The sequence below is a fragment of the Triturus cristatus genome, chromosome 11 (genome assembly GCF_964204655.1).
Source record: "Triturus cristatus chromosome 11, aTriCri1.1, whole genome shotgun sequence".
In the NCBI taxonomy this organism is placed as follows: domain Eukaryota; kingdom Metazoa; phylum Chordata; class Amphibia; order Caudata; family Salamandridae; genus Triturus; species Triturus cristatus.
The window spans coordinates 1,118,546,262-1,118,560,211 of NC_140594.1; the positions used below are offsets into that span (position 1 = coordinate 1,118,546,262).

The following is a 13,950-nucleotide window of genomic DNA, read 5'->3' on the forward strand; positions in this document are numbered from 1 at the left end:
AGCGTTTTGAACCCGCTGGAGCCGCAGAAATTCTGACTGGTTTATCCCCGCCAGTAGGGAGCTGGCATAGTCCAGCCTGGACAGCACTGATGCTTGGACCACCAGCTGTCTTGTGGGTGCATCAAAGAACTTGAGGATGGGTCGAAGTCCTCTGATGATGCCATAACAAGAAGCCGCCACCTTCTTGGTATGACAGATGAAACTCAGAGAAGGATCCAACCACACCCCCAAGTTTTTTATCTCTGCCGCTGGGAGGGGAGTCACACCCAACTCCGAAAGCCACCATTTGTCATCCCACAAAGCCACCTGTTTACCAACCACCATAATCTCCGTCTTCTTGGTGTTCAACTGGAGACAGTTGGAATTCATCCAGTTAGCCACTTCCTGCAGACCATCACAGAACCTGGGAGCCTCTAGGTCTGGGTCCCCACTCAGTGTGACCGCCAGCTGCGTGTCATCTGCGTAAGAGACCATGGTCAGGCCCCACCGCTTGACGACCGCAGCCAACGGTCTCACATACAGATTGAAAAGGGTGGGACTCAGCGAAGACCCCTGTGGGACTCCCTGGTCTAGCGGGTAGGATGACGACTTACCGGGCGGGATCGCCACCTGGAATGACCTATCCGTAAGGAAGGAACAAAACCAGTGCAAGGCGGAGCCAGAAACGCCCACCTCCTCAAGACGCCGAATCAGAATCCCGTGCGAGACCGTGTCGAAGGCGGCACTAAGATCTAATAACAGTAGTGTCGCCGTCCGACCGGAATCCAGCACGGAACGCAGATGCTCGACCATCGAGAGAAGGGCCGTCTCCGTCCTGTGACCCGCATGGAACCCGTTCTGGGTGGGGTCGAGAATGTTAAGCCTACCAAGATGGTCTGTAAGAGTGGCATTCACATGGGCCTCTGCTATTTTCGTGGCCCAAGGGAGAAGGGAGATAGGGCGGTAGCTTTCAGGTTTAAGGGGGTTAAGGGTCGCCTTCTTCAGAATTGGCGTGACTACTGCCTGCTTCCATCTAACTGGAACCACTGCAGAAGAGAGAGACAGGTTGATCAAGGACAGCACCGGGGTATGGCAAACCGGCGCCAGGGTCTTGTGTTGGGCCGGTTTCAGCGGGTCTGCCGGAGATCCAGACTTGATTTTGGCGCTGAGAAAGTCAAACACCTCCAGAGATAAGGGGGGTAAGATGGAAAGACATTCCCCCTCACCTAAGGTGCGACCAACCTGCTCTAGCATCAGGGAACCCGTTGGGAAAGTGCGATAGATGGCTTGCACTTTTTCATGGAAGAAAGAGGCCAAACCCTCACAATGTGAGTCCGAGCATATTTCCACTACAGTTGCTCTCTTCGCCATCAAGTCCTTTAATACTTTAAAAATAAGTTTCGATGGATTGGCAGAGTTCTGAAACTGTTGAGCATAAAAGGAAGCGCAAGTTTGACACACTGTCCTGTGATAAATCTTGACCTTGGCCAGATAACATATTTTCAGATCTGGGTCGTACGACTTCCTCCATAATCTTTCGGCCTGTCTACAAGCCCTCTTAAGAGATGCCAAGGAAGTGTCATACCAAGGGCTCGGCTCCTTCCGGTGACACTTGGACCAACACATAGGAATCAGAGAGTCGAGGGCACCAGATATCCACTCACAGAAGGAGTCGTATCCACAGTCAACCTCGGTGAGCGGACCTAAAGAACCTTCTCGAGCTGATGGTAAAAATCCTCCAGTCTTAATTTGTTCCAGATTCGTTTAAGAACAAGTCTATCCTGAGATAGAAAAGGAGAGTCAGACAAAGAGCATGCCGTTTTCACCAGCATGTGGTCTGTCCAAACCAACTGGAAGGAACCAAGAACTCTGAATCCTTCTAGATTTGTGAAGAACGGGTCAAGAATATGACCACCTTTATGTGTGGGGAAAGTAATCATCTGCGAGAGCTGTAGAGCCTCAAGATCCGCCAGAAAGCTCCTAATAGAAGGTAAAGAAGGGCAGTCCAAATGGAGATTAAAGATCTCCCACAACATTAAAATTTGCACATCCTAGTGCCTCTATGCTAATATACTCAGGAAGAGCAGCCCTAAAAATAGAGTCACAGCCCGGAGGCCGGTAAATTAATAGCCCAGAGAAGGTAAACTGGTGACTAAACGCTATTTTAAATAGGGCACCCTCACACCCCAAAAGTTCAGCGGCTTTCCACTCGCAGGGATAACACCGTTTGGTGGCCATCGCAATACCTCCACCTCTAGTCGTCCGATTTAAAGTGAAAATAGCATACTCTGGGGGAAAGGCTAGGTTAATTATCGAGGAGTCAGAGTCCTGGAGCCACGTTTCCGTCAGAAAGAGCACATCCGGCGAACCATCAATAAGAAGGTCGTAAACCTCCTGATGGTGCTTTACCACAGATCTGACGTTTAAGCTCCAGATACTCAGGTCCCGTTGTCCTACCCTCTTTATAACAGGCCCCAAGGGGCGTATAAAAGAGGGGGATTCCAATGACCAAGCACCGCACCTACAATGATATGGGCCACACAGCGGGACTACAGGCGAAAACTCGCAGCGTGTACATCGGTCCCGCAGGGCCAGTAGATCGGCCCTACTATAAGTTCTCAAAGGTATAGTCATGATGGCCAGGTCCAGAGTTCTGCCGCGAGCCGCACTTCCTTAGCGCGGACGGGCACAGACGGGCAGGACTCTGGCACGACTCAGGCACAGCGAAGGCACGCCCACTGCACGTAACCGCTGCGCGTTGGAGGGAGCTTTAAATAGGCGTCCCTCCACTCAGCCGGAGCGCTAGACCGCTCGTCAGCAACACCCACCCAGAGTGACCACCACTCCAAGATGGCGCCCAAAGCCAATCCCACCGCAGAGACCGGACCCGCCAAAACAGCGGTGAAGGAACCGATTAGAGTGCAGGTGAGGGGGTTACAATAAATCCTATTAAAATCAGGGCAAAATACAACTAAGAAGAACACAAATAGTTATACGGGTAGCTTTAAAAATGATAGCGCGGTATTAAGGCGCATAGCGCGATGCAAAGTGCGAGTACCTTCTCAAGGCAGTCCACAGGGCAGGTCGCCTTAAATAGGCGTCCCTCCACTCAGCCGGAGCGCTAGACCGCTCGTCAGCAACACCCACCCAGAGTGACCACCACTCCAAGATGGTGCCCAAAGCCAATCCCACCCCAGAGACCGGACCCGCCAAAACAGCGGTGAAGGAACCGATTAGAGTGCAGGTGAGGGGGTTACAATAAATCCTATTAAAATCAGGGCAAAATACAACTAAGAAGAACACAAATAGTTATACGGGTAGCTTGAAAAATGATAGCGCGGTATTAAGGTGCATAGCGCGATGCAAAGCGCGAGTACCTGATATATGTCATTGTGGTATATGCTTTTGATTTTGGACTACTTTTGTTTAAATCGTTTTTGTCATTGTAAATGTATGTTATTTATGTCAATTTGTGTTCAAACATTATGTCACTAAGCACGATCAGTCACTAATTGTTTTATGTTGGTTTGGTTTAATGTTGGTTAGTCCTGTATGTAATAATTTTATGAGGAATATCTGTTTGGATTCAAATACAGCAGACAGAAAATCGTTTTTTGTGTCTCTCAAATTGTTGCATATGTGTGTGTTTATATAACTGTATTTAATGAGTATTGGAACATTGATCATATGCATTTAGTGCAGTCTAAACTAAGTGTATTCCCAACAGAACCACTGTTTTAGTTTCACGTACTTACCCAGGTTCTGAGGGTTACTGGGTTACCCCATTATCTTTAATGGTCATTACAATGTTGGTCGGAAAGGCTCTGAACAGCATTTGGATTTTCCTATTTCAAGTCGGAACCCATGTTTCCGACTGACTCGGAAATATTTCCAACCAACCGATTACGATGGTAGTTAACCGTTCGGTCTGTCCGACTCAGTTGTGACCGGCATTCGAAGACTCTGAGTTGGTCAAAGCCCAATCGTACAGCTCTGGGGAACCTGTTTCTGACCAACGTATTACGATGTCAGATTCAGACAGCCTTTCCCAATTGGTCTGTCAGACATGGAGTGGCTGTCAGAAACTGCCTTTGGGGCTGAAGCAGGCTCCCCTTCATCTGGGGGGCTACGGTTGAGGCCCGTAGGGGTACATATGGGACACCTCTTTCCAACCATACACTGTGTTGCACGCACCATGGGGTGCCCACCACAGGGGCAAGGTTTTCCGCAACCACCCCTTTTTTCAATGGGAGCCTGTGTTATTGGTCAGAATACAGGCTCCAATAGAAATCAATTGGAGTTCGAGCGAACAGTGTTTGGAACCATCGTAATCAGTCGGTTGGAATGCTTTCTGACCAATATCGTAATGAGGCCCTAAATGTATTCTGCAAATCGCAAGACAGCTTATTTGGGGGGAGTAATTATTTGTCCTGAATGCATAATCAAAACTTTATCTTCAATTCTCAAGTCATTACACTGTTATATCATAATTGATATTTTTCATAATTGCAGACTGTAAACCTCTGCTTTTGCAAGCATCCCGATTCCTGCAATGTCACTGAGCCTTCATTCATCTGCATAATCATGTTTGTAATGACATCCGTAAGTAAGGTAAGTGGTTTTATTTTTATTTTTATTTTACTTTCGCTATCCAGTTATATGTCCATTTCTCACCGCCCTGACCCACCACTGTTACCTGTGCCAGCTGCGCCTGCATCTTTGAATGCATTTAGTTACATTTGGACAAATCCCATGCCAAAACAGTCACTGTGGATATGGGTGCCACAACGGGGGTCATCTTGGATTTTGGTTTCTTTAAATAGCACCATGTGGTGGATTTGGATATCGAGATTTGAGTGATTAAATGAACACAGGAAGGGGCTGTGGGAAAATATTGTAATGAGCTGTTGTAAGCCTTCTGTCACTCCACGATCTAAAGCCGAGTACCCAGCATTGTATAGATATATTGAAATTTATGATTCGTTTTACATCGAACACCATAAGGGTCTAAGACTATTTTTTACCTTCTTATTCACTCACCTTGGATATCTGGTTTAGTCATCATGTACAGGAGCAGCCAGTTTATGGTGGCTGTGGTGGGTTCAATACTGGCCCCAAACAGCTCTATTACAATGTGTATCAAGTTGTCCTGGTCAAACGTGTTGGTGGCATCATCAGAGCCCTGGATCGGGTGGTAAGAGACAAGTTCAGTATAGCGAAAGTAAGTGTAAACTCTCTCAAACTGCCCCTTACCTCAAAAGTTCCCCTGGCATTGTCGGGCAATTAAATCTGTTTTACCTCCATCTAAATTAGGTGAGTAGAATTAGCAGTCAACCTCCAATGGCCCTTAATTCGCTGGGCCGTCTGAGGGGTTTAATCAAGGCTAAGGCAGAGTACTCTCTGCCGTAATTAAACCACAGGCACCTCCATATTGAAATGGGGTGAGCGGACCACAGGCTTGGCGGTATGGATTCTCTGTTGCCATTGAGATTGAGTATCCATACCACCAAGATATAAATCGGGCCATCTATAGTTTAAAAATATACGAAAGTAAATACAGTTTGCAGTGTAAGTGAAAAGATATCAATCCAAACTACATACAGTTGCACTGCTGCAAATAAGAAAGCAAATACTCTTTTTGCACTATGTTTTCTTTTTGGAGAATTGGAAATCGAAGCAACTGCAACACATATTACACCAGGGAATTTTTAAAACAAGCAATGTGAAATGGTACCTGGAGGCAGACTGCATTCTGGAAGACATGATTAACCAGACGGCAGCAGCACAAACAGACAAACCACATAAATAACCATCGAAAAACACAGAGGTCGGTCCATTAAAAAAATCAATGCTAATTTCCTCAACATCACAAATAACCATCTATTATTGTCCCATGGACATTGTGAAGTGAATATCAACAGAGGAACTCCTCTCCGAAATAGAAAAGATGCATGCCAATAACTAGATGCCCAACAAAATCAAAATGTTTTATGGCAAAAATCCTAATGAAAAGCATTCCCTGGGTACCTGGTGACTTTATGCATTCAGCATCAGTCCATCACATGCTGATGACCACAAGCATATTGAGAATTTGACTATATTTAGATTCCTGTGAAAATAACTGATAACACCTTACGCTTAGACAAGTTGTGCAGTGGGATCCAAGTTCCTTGGCCTGATTGTAACTATTGAAGTATCTTGATATGAGAAGTGTTCCTTCATTCCCAAGGACTGAGAGAAGACAGAAATTTGGCAATGGGAAAGCCAACCAAAAGCATAAAGGCCTGACTTTTGAGCATAAACCGCTATGACCCAGCATTGGTTTAGATCATATATCCAAAGACAGTGTTAAGAACATGTTTTAGACATTAGCAACTTGTAGTGAGGATTTGGACACACCGGTGGACATTGCTAAGTTAGCATAAGTTAGTATATGACTGTCCACCATTTTGCCGCTTTTGCTCACGTTATTACATGCCACATTTCTTGTAAACACTGCTTGCTCGCTTTCACATGAGCACTGTCTGCATTGCACATATTTACATGAACACTTTGCTCCTCGTCTGTACAGCGTGTTGAAGGACGAAAAACAATGAGCTCTCATGATTTGCTTTGGTCAGTCTCGTGTCCCTAGCCATAACATAGAACACAGCTGAAAACCTGGAAATCTGGTGCTTTTAATATTGCCTTACATGCATGTTAACACACTTGGAGAAACGCTTTCCAGGATAGAAGAGCTGTGCTCGTCCGGTAATGTAAATTCCTGCATCTGAACTCGGAGGAATGGGGTCCCGCTGACAAAGCCTGGAGGTCTTCTATAATTATAATAAACTAGCTTCTAGCACGGGAAGGTGGCCAGGCGCTATAGTCCTGTTTCCACCATCATTATAATATGAATTCCCCTTTTGTTCTATATGGAATTGTAACAATGCTGATTTGTTTGATCTTATGCATATTGCTGCTAGTATTGGCTCATGTACTGCATTTTAGAGCAAGTTAGTTAAAATAAACATTCCAAAGTATTCCTTGACTCTATTTACTCATGTTGTGGACAAGTACGAGAGTTAGAACGTAAGAGTGTTCTTGTTCCAACGTATCCTGAGAGGGACGGAGTAGCATGTTCTAGGATGTCTAATCATTGGTAGCTTCGCTGTAGCACGGAGAATGAATGAGACTCTATAGCTAGTCGGATTGGGGTTCTGGGCACCGAGGTGGATATTTTGGTACACCACTACACACTGAAGTCCTGGTTTCCTGCGCGTAGTTCTGTGTATGTGCAGAATCCCTGCAACATAGCGTACCTAACGTTTGGTCTGGTTCTTATTAACATGGCACTTTAGTAGTTCTTCTGCTTGTCCATGATACCCTTGCTTCTGTTTTCCAGTAAACACCTGTGACAGTATAACCAACCTATATTGTTGTTTTTATAGGTTTTTGTTCAAGCTTGACACATTAAATGGTTTTATAGTTCTTTTGAATTACTACCCTATTGCGCTGCCACGCATTAAGTTGTTCTTCTTTTCTACTCGATATGGCTGAGGTAGATATTGCGGCACATAGCCGCGGGGGCTCCGTCGTCATTTGACTACTTATAGAGTGCCCGACGTGGGTGTCTCACTCATTTTTGTGGTAGGGGCTAATGCAGCTCACCACTTTGAGGTGTTTTATTCTTGGGTAACATTTCCGGCAGCGGATGGAGATGATAACTTGTTTCATATATACACTCCCACTGCAACACCTTTAGCGTACAGGCCATATATGACGCTTGAGGTTCCAATTTCAGCATGGCAACACCGTATATGGTTTAATGGTGCCCTACCCCACACCGTGACCCTGGTCCGGTTAGGCCCTTTATTGATTCCAGGGGCCTCTTGCCCAGTTTTGCCCGTGTACTCACCACATCCATGTTATCTAGTAGTCACTGTGGACGAGTTACGTGTCTTACACACCTCTTTGATTGAGGGGCACAGGGCTCTAGTACAATACATCTCACGCAATCTACAGGTGGGAGCACCTGGGGTTGCTGCGCAACCAGCTCGACCTGTGGGACTAATTATTAATCCGGTTATGGTTAATTCGGTTATGTGCAAGCGTCCCCAGAATAAGGAAGATTTACCTTACTGGCTTGCAGAGAAATTTGACCAGCTGGAAGCAGTATTTCCTAATACAACTCCTGTGGAGGAACACAGGATTCTTACTATTAGTTTGCAGAAAGACTTAATAACTGAAGTAGCTGATTGTGAAAATTAGGGTAAAGTGTTTGCGGCGGTGTATGCAAAATGTTTTGGCACACCATCTATGACTGTGCTCCCCTCCGTGATTAAGCGTGTTCAGGAAGAACACTGACCGGAGGTGGTTGTGGAGTTAGGGATGAGGTTGGTTGGAGTATTTGACGTAGTTGCTGATTTGATCCCTGCTAATGTCAAGGGAGATGCGGATAACTTTCAAGTGTCTAATGCTTTGCGCCTTGTCCGGGATAAAGAGAAACCCGCAAATTACCAAAAATTATTGCAGAAGCTAATAGGACAATTGGGCGCAATAGTTTGGGTGTTAAGCCTTTCGCTAGAATACCAGCACAATGGCAAACACAGATGGCACAGTCTGCTAAAGACGACCGTCCAAACTTTCCTAAAAGGAATTGGAAAAATAAGAAACAGAGGAAGCAACAACAAGCACAAGGGTCAAGTGCCGTGTCACCGGTTCCCGAACCTTCTGAGTGCACTTATGATGTGCGCGACTGCACGAGAATTAGGTCTCCTGACAGGTTTCAGGTTCCTGATCAGCAGTCACCTCGTTCTTCACAGGCAACATCAGGCTCACAAGCCGGTGGAGGGGAATGCCAGGATCGCAGTAGAAGTCGAGGTGCCCCGCAATGATGTGAGCAGCCTCGTCAGATCGAAGGAAAAGGGAAACAAGACGATTTTCCTCAGCCGTGACCGCCTTTTCAGAAAAAGAAAGTTGCTGCTTTAACAGCGAGATATGCCACAGACGGTGAGAACCCGGCTCCGGAACCTAACATGGGCAGTAACGCTGCTAGACAGCGCAGCGGAGGTTACAATAGTGCGGCAAGCACGGCGTCCATTTCTGGAGGCGACAGCAACTGAAACATTCCTCACAGTTGAAACGGCTGAAACCCGAGTGGCTCCCCCTGACAGACTATATTATATAGCTCTTCTAATTGAAGGTGACATACAACGTGTAATAAAAGGGATTTTTGGGGAAAATCTGACTTCTTAAAACATACTTTTGGCAGAGAAAGTTTGGCCGACGCCTTTTGTTCTAGCCGCTCCCCGGGGTGAGGAGGTTATACTCCCCAGTTTTTTACAGAACGTGTCCAAGGAGAAAGCAAGGGATTTTGCAGAAGTGTGGGCTTTGGTGCTTGCACTGGCTTTGTACCGAAATCAGGTGGGCTGGGATAAAGATTCTCCCCCACATGAGATACCATTGCGGTCTATGCCACAGCCACAACCCCAATATCCCCTCCGGCGGGAGGCAAAAGCTCCCATTGCGAATATTCTGGATCAACTAGAGTATCAAGGAGTAATTGAGTCATCTGTGTCACCGATGAATAATCATCTATTTACAGTAGCAAAACCGATGGGTCGTACCGCTTAGTGTTGGATTACCGACATTTGAACTCACATTGTCGGACTTGTGCGGTGCAGAATACCCATAGTTCTGCGTTAGTCGACAGTCTTGTTCATTAAAAATATAAAACTACACTTGACATTTCCAACAGCTTTTTCACGCACAATCTATACCCTGATAGCAGTCAATGGATCGCCTTCACAGTGGGCGGAAAACAAAATAATTTACGCGATTGGCAATGGGCTGCAAAAATAGCCCTGGTGTTTTCGCTGCCCGTATTGTCTCTTTGTTGGACAGCATTGACGAAGCCGCATACTCGTACGTTGATGATATCTATCTACAGACGACAAGTTATGGCTGCATCTTTGTGGTGTGGATCGCATCATAGTGTTGTTTGCTGACCACGGTTACAAATTTAACTTTGCAAAATCTCAGATTGCAGAGTGCACAGTGTTGTTTTTGGGTTATGAGCTCAACAATGAAGGAAGAGTCTTGGCGCCTCATTTCTTGGAAAAATGCGCACGTTTGTGCCCTCCGACTACACTGAAAAAATTACAGTCTTTGCAGGGTTTTTTGAATTTCGGTCGAACTTACATTCCCGATTATGCCCAGCGTATCAAGCCTTTATATGCTTTGATACAACCTACTTTTTTAAAAGCCTGCTGGCTACCATACTGCAATCTTTGCAGTCGGATCTTATTGAATCAAAAATGTTGTTGACTCGTGATAATTATTCAAACCTGGTGATACGAATCGTCCATGGCCATGTGGGTTTCACTTACTTGATGTTTAATGAAGGTGACACAGTACCTATTGCATACAAATCACATTTGTACACTTCAGCAGAATTGCGGTTTTCCTCTATTGAAAAAGTTTTGACAGCTGTCCAGATGGCGATCCTAAAGGAATGCGCACTAGCACAAGGGAAATGGATTTTGGTTGTAACACCATGTCCCGCTCTTGAAGCAGTGACAAAGGCAAGTGTACCAAACTCTAAGGCCTTGCATCCCCGTTGGATACAATGGGTCACATTGTTGACCTCTCCAGATGTCACGTTTACTTTTGACTCGTCATTGCGTACACAGGAGTTCTTGCAGTATGAATTTGTTCATCCTCCTCCTCTGTCAATGCGCCCCCTTGAGCAGTACTAATGTATCATTTACACCGACGGTTCAGCACAGCCGGCAACCGGGTTGGAGCATTCTTACTCGGCAGCCTGTGCTATAGGGGCAGGTAACATAGTGAATGGGGAGTTAAAGTCCAATGTTGTCCATACACAGGCACTAGGAGACTGTACCGCCCAATTAGCAGAGCTGCACGCTTTGGTACTAGCTCTGGAGTTTGCAGATCCAAATGTGACTACTTTAATTGTAAGCGATTCATACTACGGTGTTCAGTCTTTCAATGGCAATTTATTCTTTTGGTCTCAAAATGACTATCGTGATTCTAAAGGCAGAGCAATTAAACATAAAATGCTTTGGGTTCGAGTCGCAGATCTTAAAGACCGTCTGCCTCTCATACAGGTAATTCATACTCTTGGTCATCAGCATGTAGGAGTGCACGCAGTTGGCAACAGTTTAGCAGATGAAGCTGCCAAATCAGAAGTAGCCACGTGTTCAGTTGCAGTAGTTACAATATCCATAAATACGATTGATGATGACATTTTGGCAGCAATAGCTGCTACAGAGACGGGTGATAATTACCCACAGGGTTTCCCTTCCAAATACTCTAATCATTTAAATCCCGATAATGTTCCATACGTGAGAATTAACGACTTTGGTGACAGGTTGATTCCCAACGCAGACCACAGACCTTCACTGATAACAGCCGCACACGAAGGCATGGCTGCAGAGCATGCTGGGGTGTCTGCGACTGTTTCTATCTTGCAGGAGCATTACTGGTGGCACAGCTTATATAAACAAACCCGTAATTACGTACGTTCATCTGACATTTGTCAGCAGATTAAGCCGTCTACAGCAGCGCGCCTACCACAAACACAGCTTTGCATTTCTAATAAACCTTTTGGCTGTGTTTATTTAGATCACTGCGGTCCTTTTTCTTCAGCTACTGCCAATAAGTTGCAGTTGATTCGTACACACGCTTTCTATGGGTTTGGCCACAACACAGTGCCGACGCCCAAACTGTCTTCAGGGCAGTGCGTGTCTTTGTGGGAGTTTTTGCATGTGGCACCTTCCATTCGGACCAGGGTCCAGCGTTCGCCTCTCAGCCGTACAAGGATACCATGAGGTCTTTGGGGGTGCAGGTAAAATTTTCGTCTCCATACAGGCCTGAGGGCAATTCGGTTTTGGAGCGAATGAACCGTGACTTAAAGCAATACTTGACAGCTAGGGTCATAGGGACTGGTTTGCCCATTTGTATAGCGTACAGCGTGCACTAAATAATCTCCCTAGAAGATCTCTGGGTGGGCGGTTCCCATACGAAATGCTCTTCGGCATGAAAATGTTTGTGCCAGACCTTGATGGTCTTGACATGGCGGCGTCAGCCGCACCCTTTGACATAGATAATCATTCTGCTGTATTACAGAAACTTCAAGAGACCAGTGACAGTCTTGCAAATGAACATTTACCCTCACCCACTGATGCTGCGCTGCAGATTCTGGTAGTCGGCTGGCTACCCAAAGTCGGAGACCGGGTCCGAGAGAAGGTGGAGGTCAAAAAAGAGTTTGGCCCCTCTTATCGTGCACCGGTCCCAGTGCTTGGGGTGAAAGGTACTCGTACAGTCATTTTACCACCGCTTCCTGGTAGAAAAGACAACAGATACATCTCAGTGGATAATGTCAAGCTACAACATCTGGCCGATCCTGAATGGCATCACGCTAGCGGTCTCTACAACAACTGTATTGAGAGATATAGGCTTACCCGCTACTAACATGCAGGATGACACCGCCATTGAGTTGGACTCTGTTAACAATCCTTTGCTGCTCCTGCCTGCTTCCACTCATAATGAAGAAATCGAATTTGCTTGTCCCACTACCATGTCATTACCTGGTTTGCGTCCTGAGGCCATTAATGAATCAAATTTTTCCTTTGACTCACATTCCACATCATCAAAGTCCCCTTCCAAATTTTCTATTTTTGTCCCCTGGTTTAAACAAACTTATTTGGTTCCACCTTAGACATACATCTGGTTGGTGCTCATTACAATTTTCTTGTTCATGTCCATTGGCTTTGTGATATTTTTTTTCCTTCCAATCAATAGTCACTACCTTCCTGAACGCTTTGCTGTTAAACCGGTAGATGGAACTTTGGCTCCGCACTCTTCTTCTCACAGAATGAAAAGAAACCAGACTTTTGTCAACATCACTGCCTAGCCAGTTATAGACAGCATAGTTTGGGATGCTGTAGATTTTCAAATCCATGGCCCTACAGAGATAATTAATGTGCCAAATGTGCTTCATGTTTCAATGGGTGATGTAGTGAAACATAACATAAGGTCTGATGATTGGGACGTACAAGCCGTACAATCCCTGTTTTCAGATTTAAAATACTTTGCCGCTTTTGAAGCTGAAGATTTGTATTTGAATACTGCAAATTATGCAGATTTGTTTTGCTACCAGCAATATGGTCATCATTATCTGCATAAGGCTAACACATTTAGAAATGTTTTTAATTATACACAATGGGAACATTGCCCGGCTCCTTTGGAAGGCGTCTCTAAAACGTTTTTGGAAAAATTCACATATTTTACCGATTTTGATAAATCAAATCCCGTGTCATTCTATTTTAAATTAAATGCTTCATCTAATTCTAAAGTAATGATCACCCACACTAAATTATTATATTCTAAATCCTTTATTGATTAATTGTCAGTGGGTGGCTATGATCTGTGGAAATCCACAATTGATCTTAAATCAGTTTGGGGTTCAAAATCCTGGCAAGTGCGAAACACAGACGCGTTACACCGCGCTTGTCTTATCCCAACGCAGATTATATTTTCAAATGAATCGATTTATCAAACAACTTGTTTTGGATTGGCAACTTCTAAGTAAATAAATGCCCCTGCTATTCTTGCTCTAGCTGCATATTAGAACTGTAGCAATTGTACTAATTATTCCATGGCTGAATTACAATCACTTTTTAACAATGACACCGTTAATTTTTCTAGTTTGGACCCCCTAGGTTGGTTAGTTTGGCAAACTAGTTTGGATGCTTGCCAACTTCGTTTCCATGATAAGGCTCCTGGTTACACACAGGATAGGCCTGAGCCTCGTTTTGCTAACTCCCATTCAGTTACTACATATTCCGTTGGAAAGTTATGTCAAAATTGGTTGTAAACATTCGACTCTAACTTCAGTGAAACAACATTTGTCGTTATCAGGTGACATTGATTTGACAGATTTTATAAAAGGACCTGCTGATCCAA

The 13,950-nt window shown here is 45.0% G+C and overlaps 1 protein-coding gene across 1 annotated transcript in view; it reads right to left on the reverse strand.

Moving 5' to 3' along the window:
• LOC146786144 (cytochrome P450 2J4-like) overlaps nt 1-13,950 on the reverse strand; it is a 215,413-nt gene that overhangs the window by 79,406 nt on the left and 122,057 nt on the right. Inside the window, exon 6 of the mRNA XM_085635648.1 lies at nt 5,020-5,161. Within this exon, the coding sequence (XP_085491774.1) occupies nt 5,020-5,161 (142 nt within the window). The remainder of the gene's footprint in view (nt 1-5,019; nt 5,162-13,950) is intronic.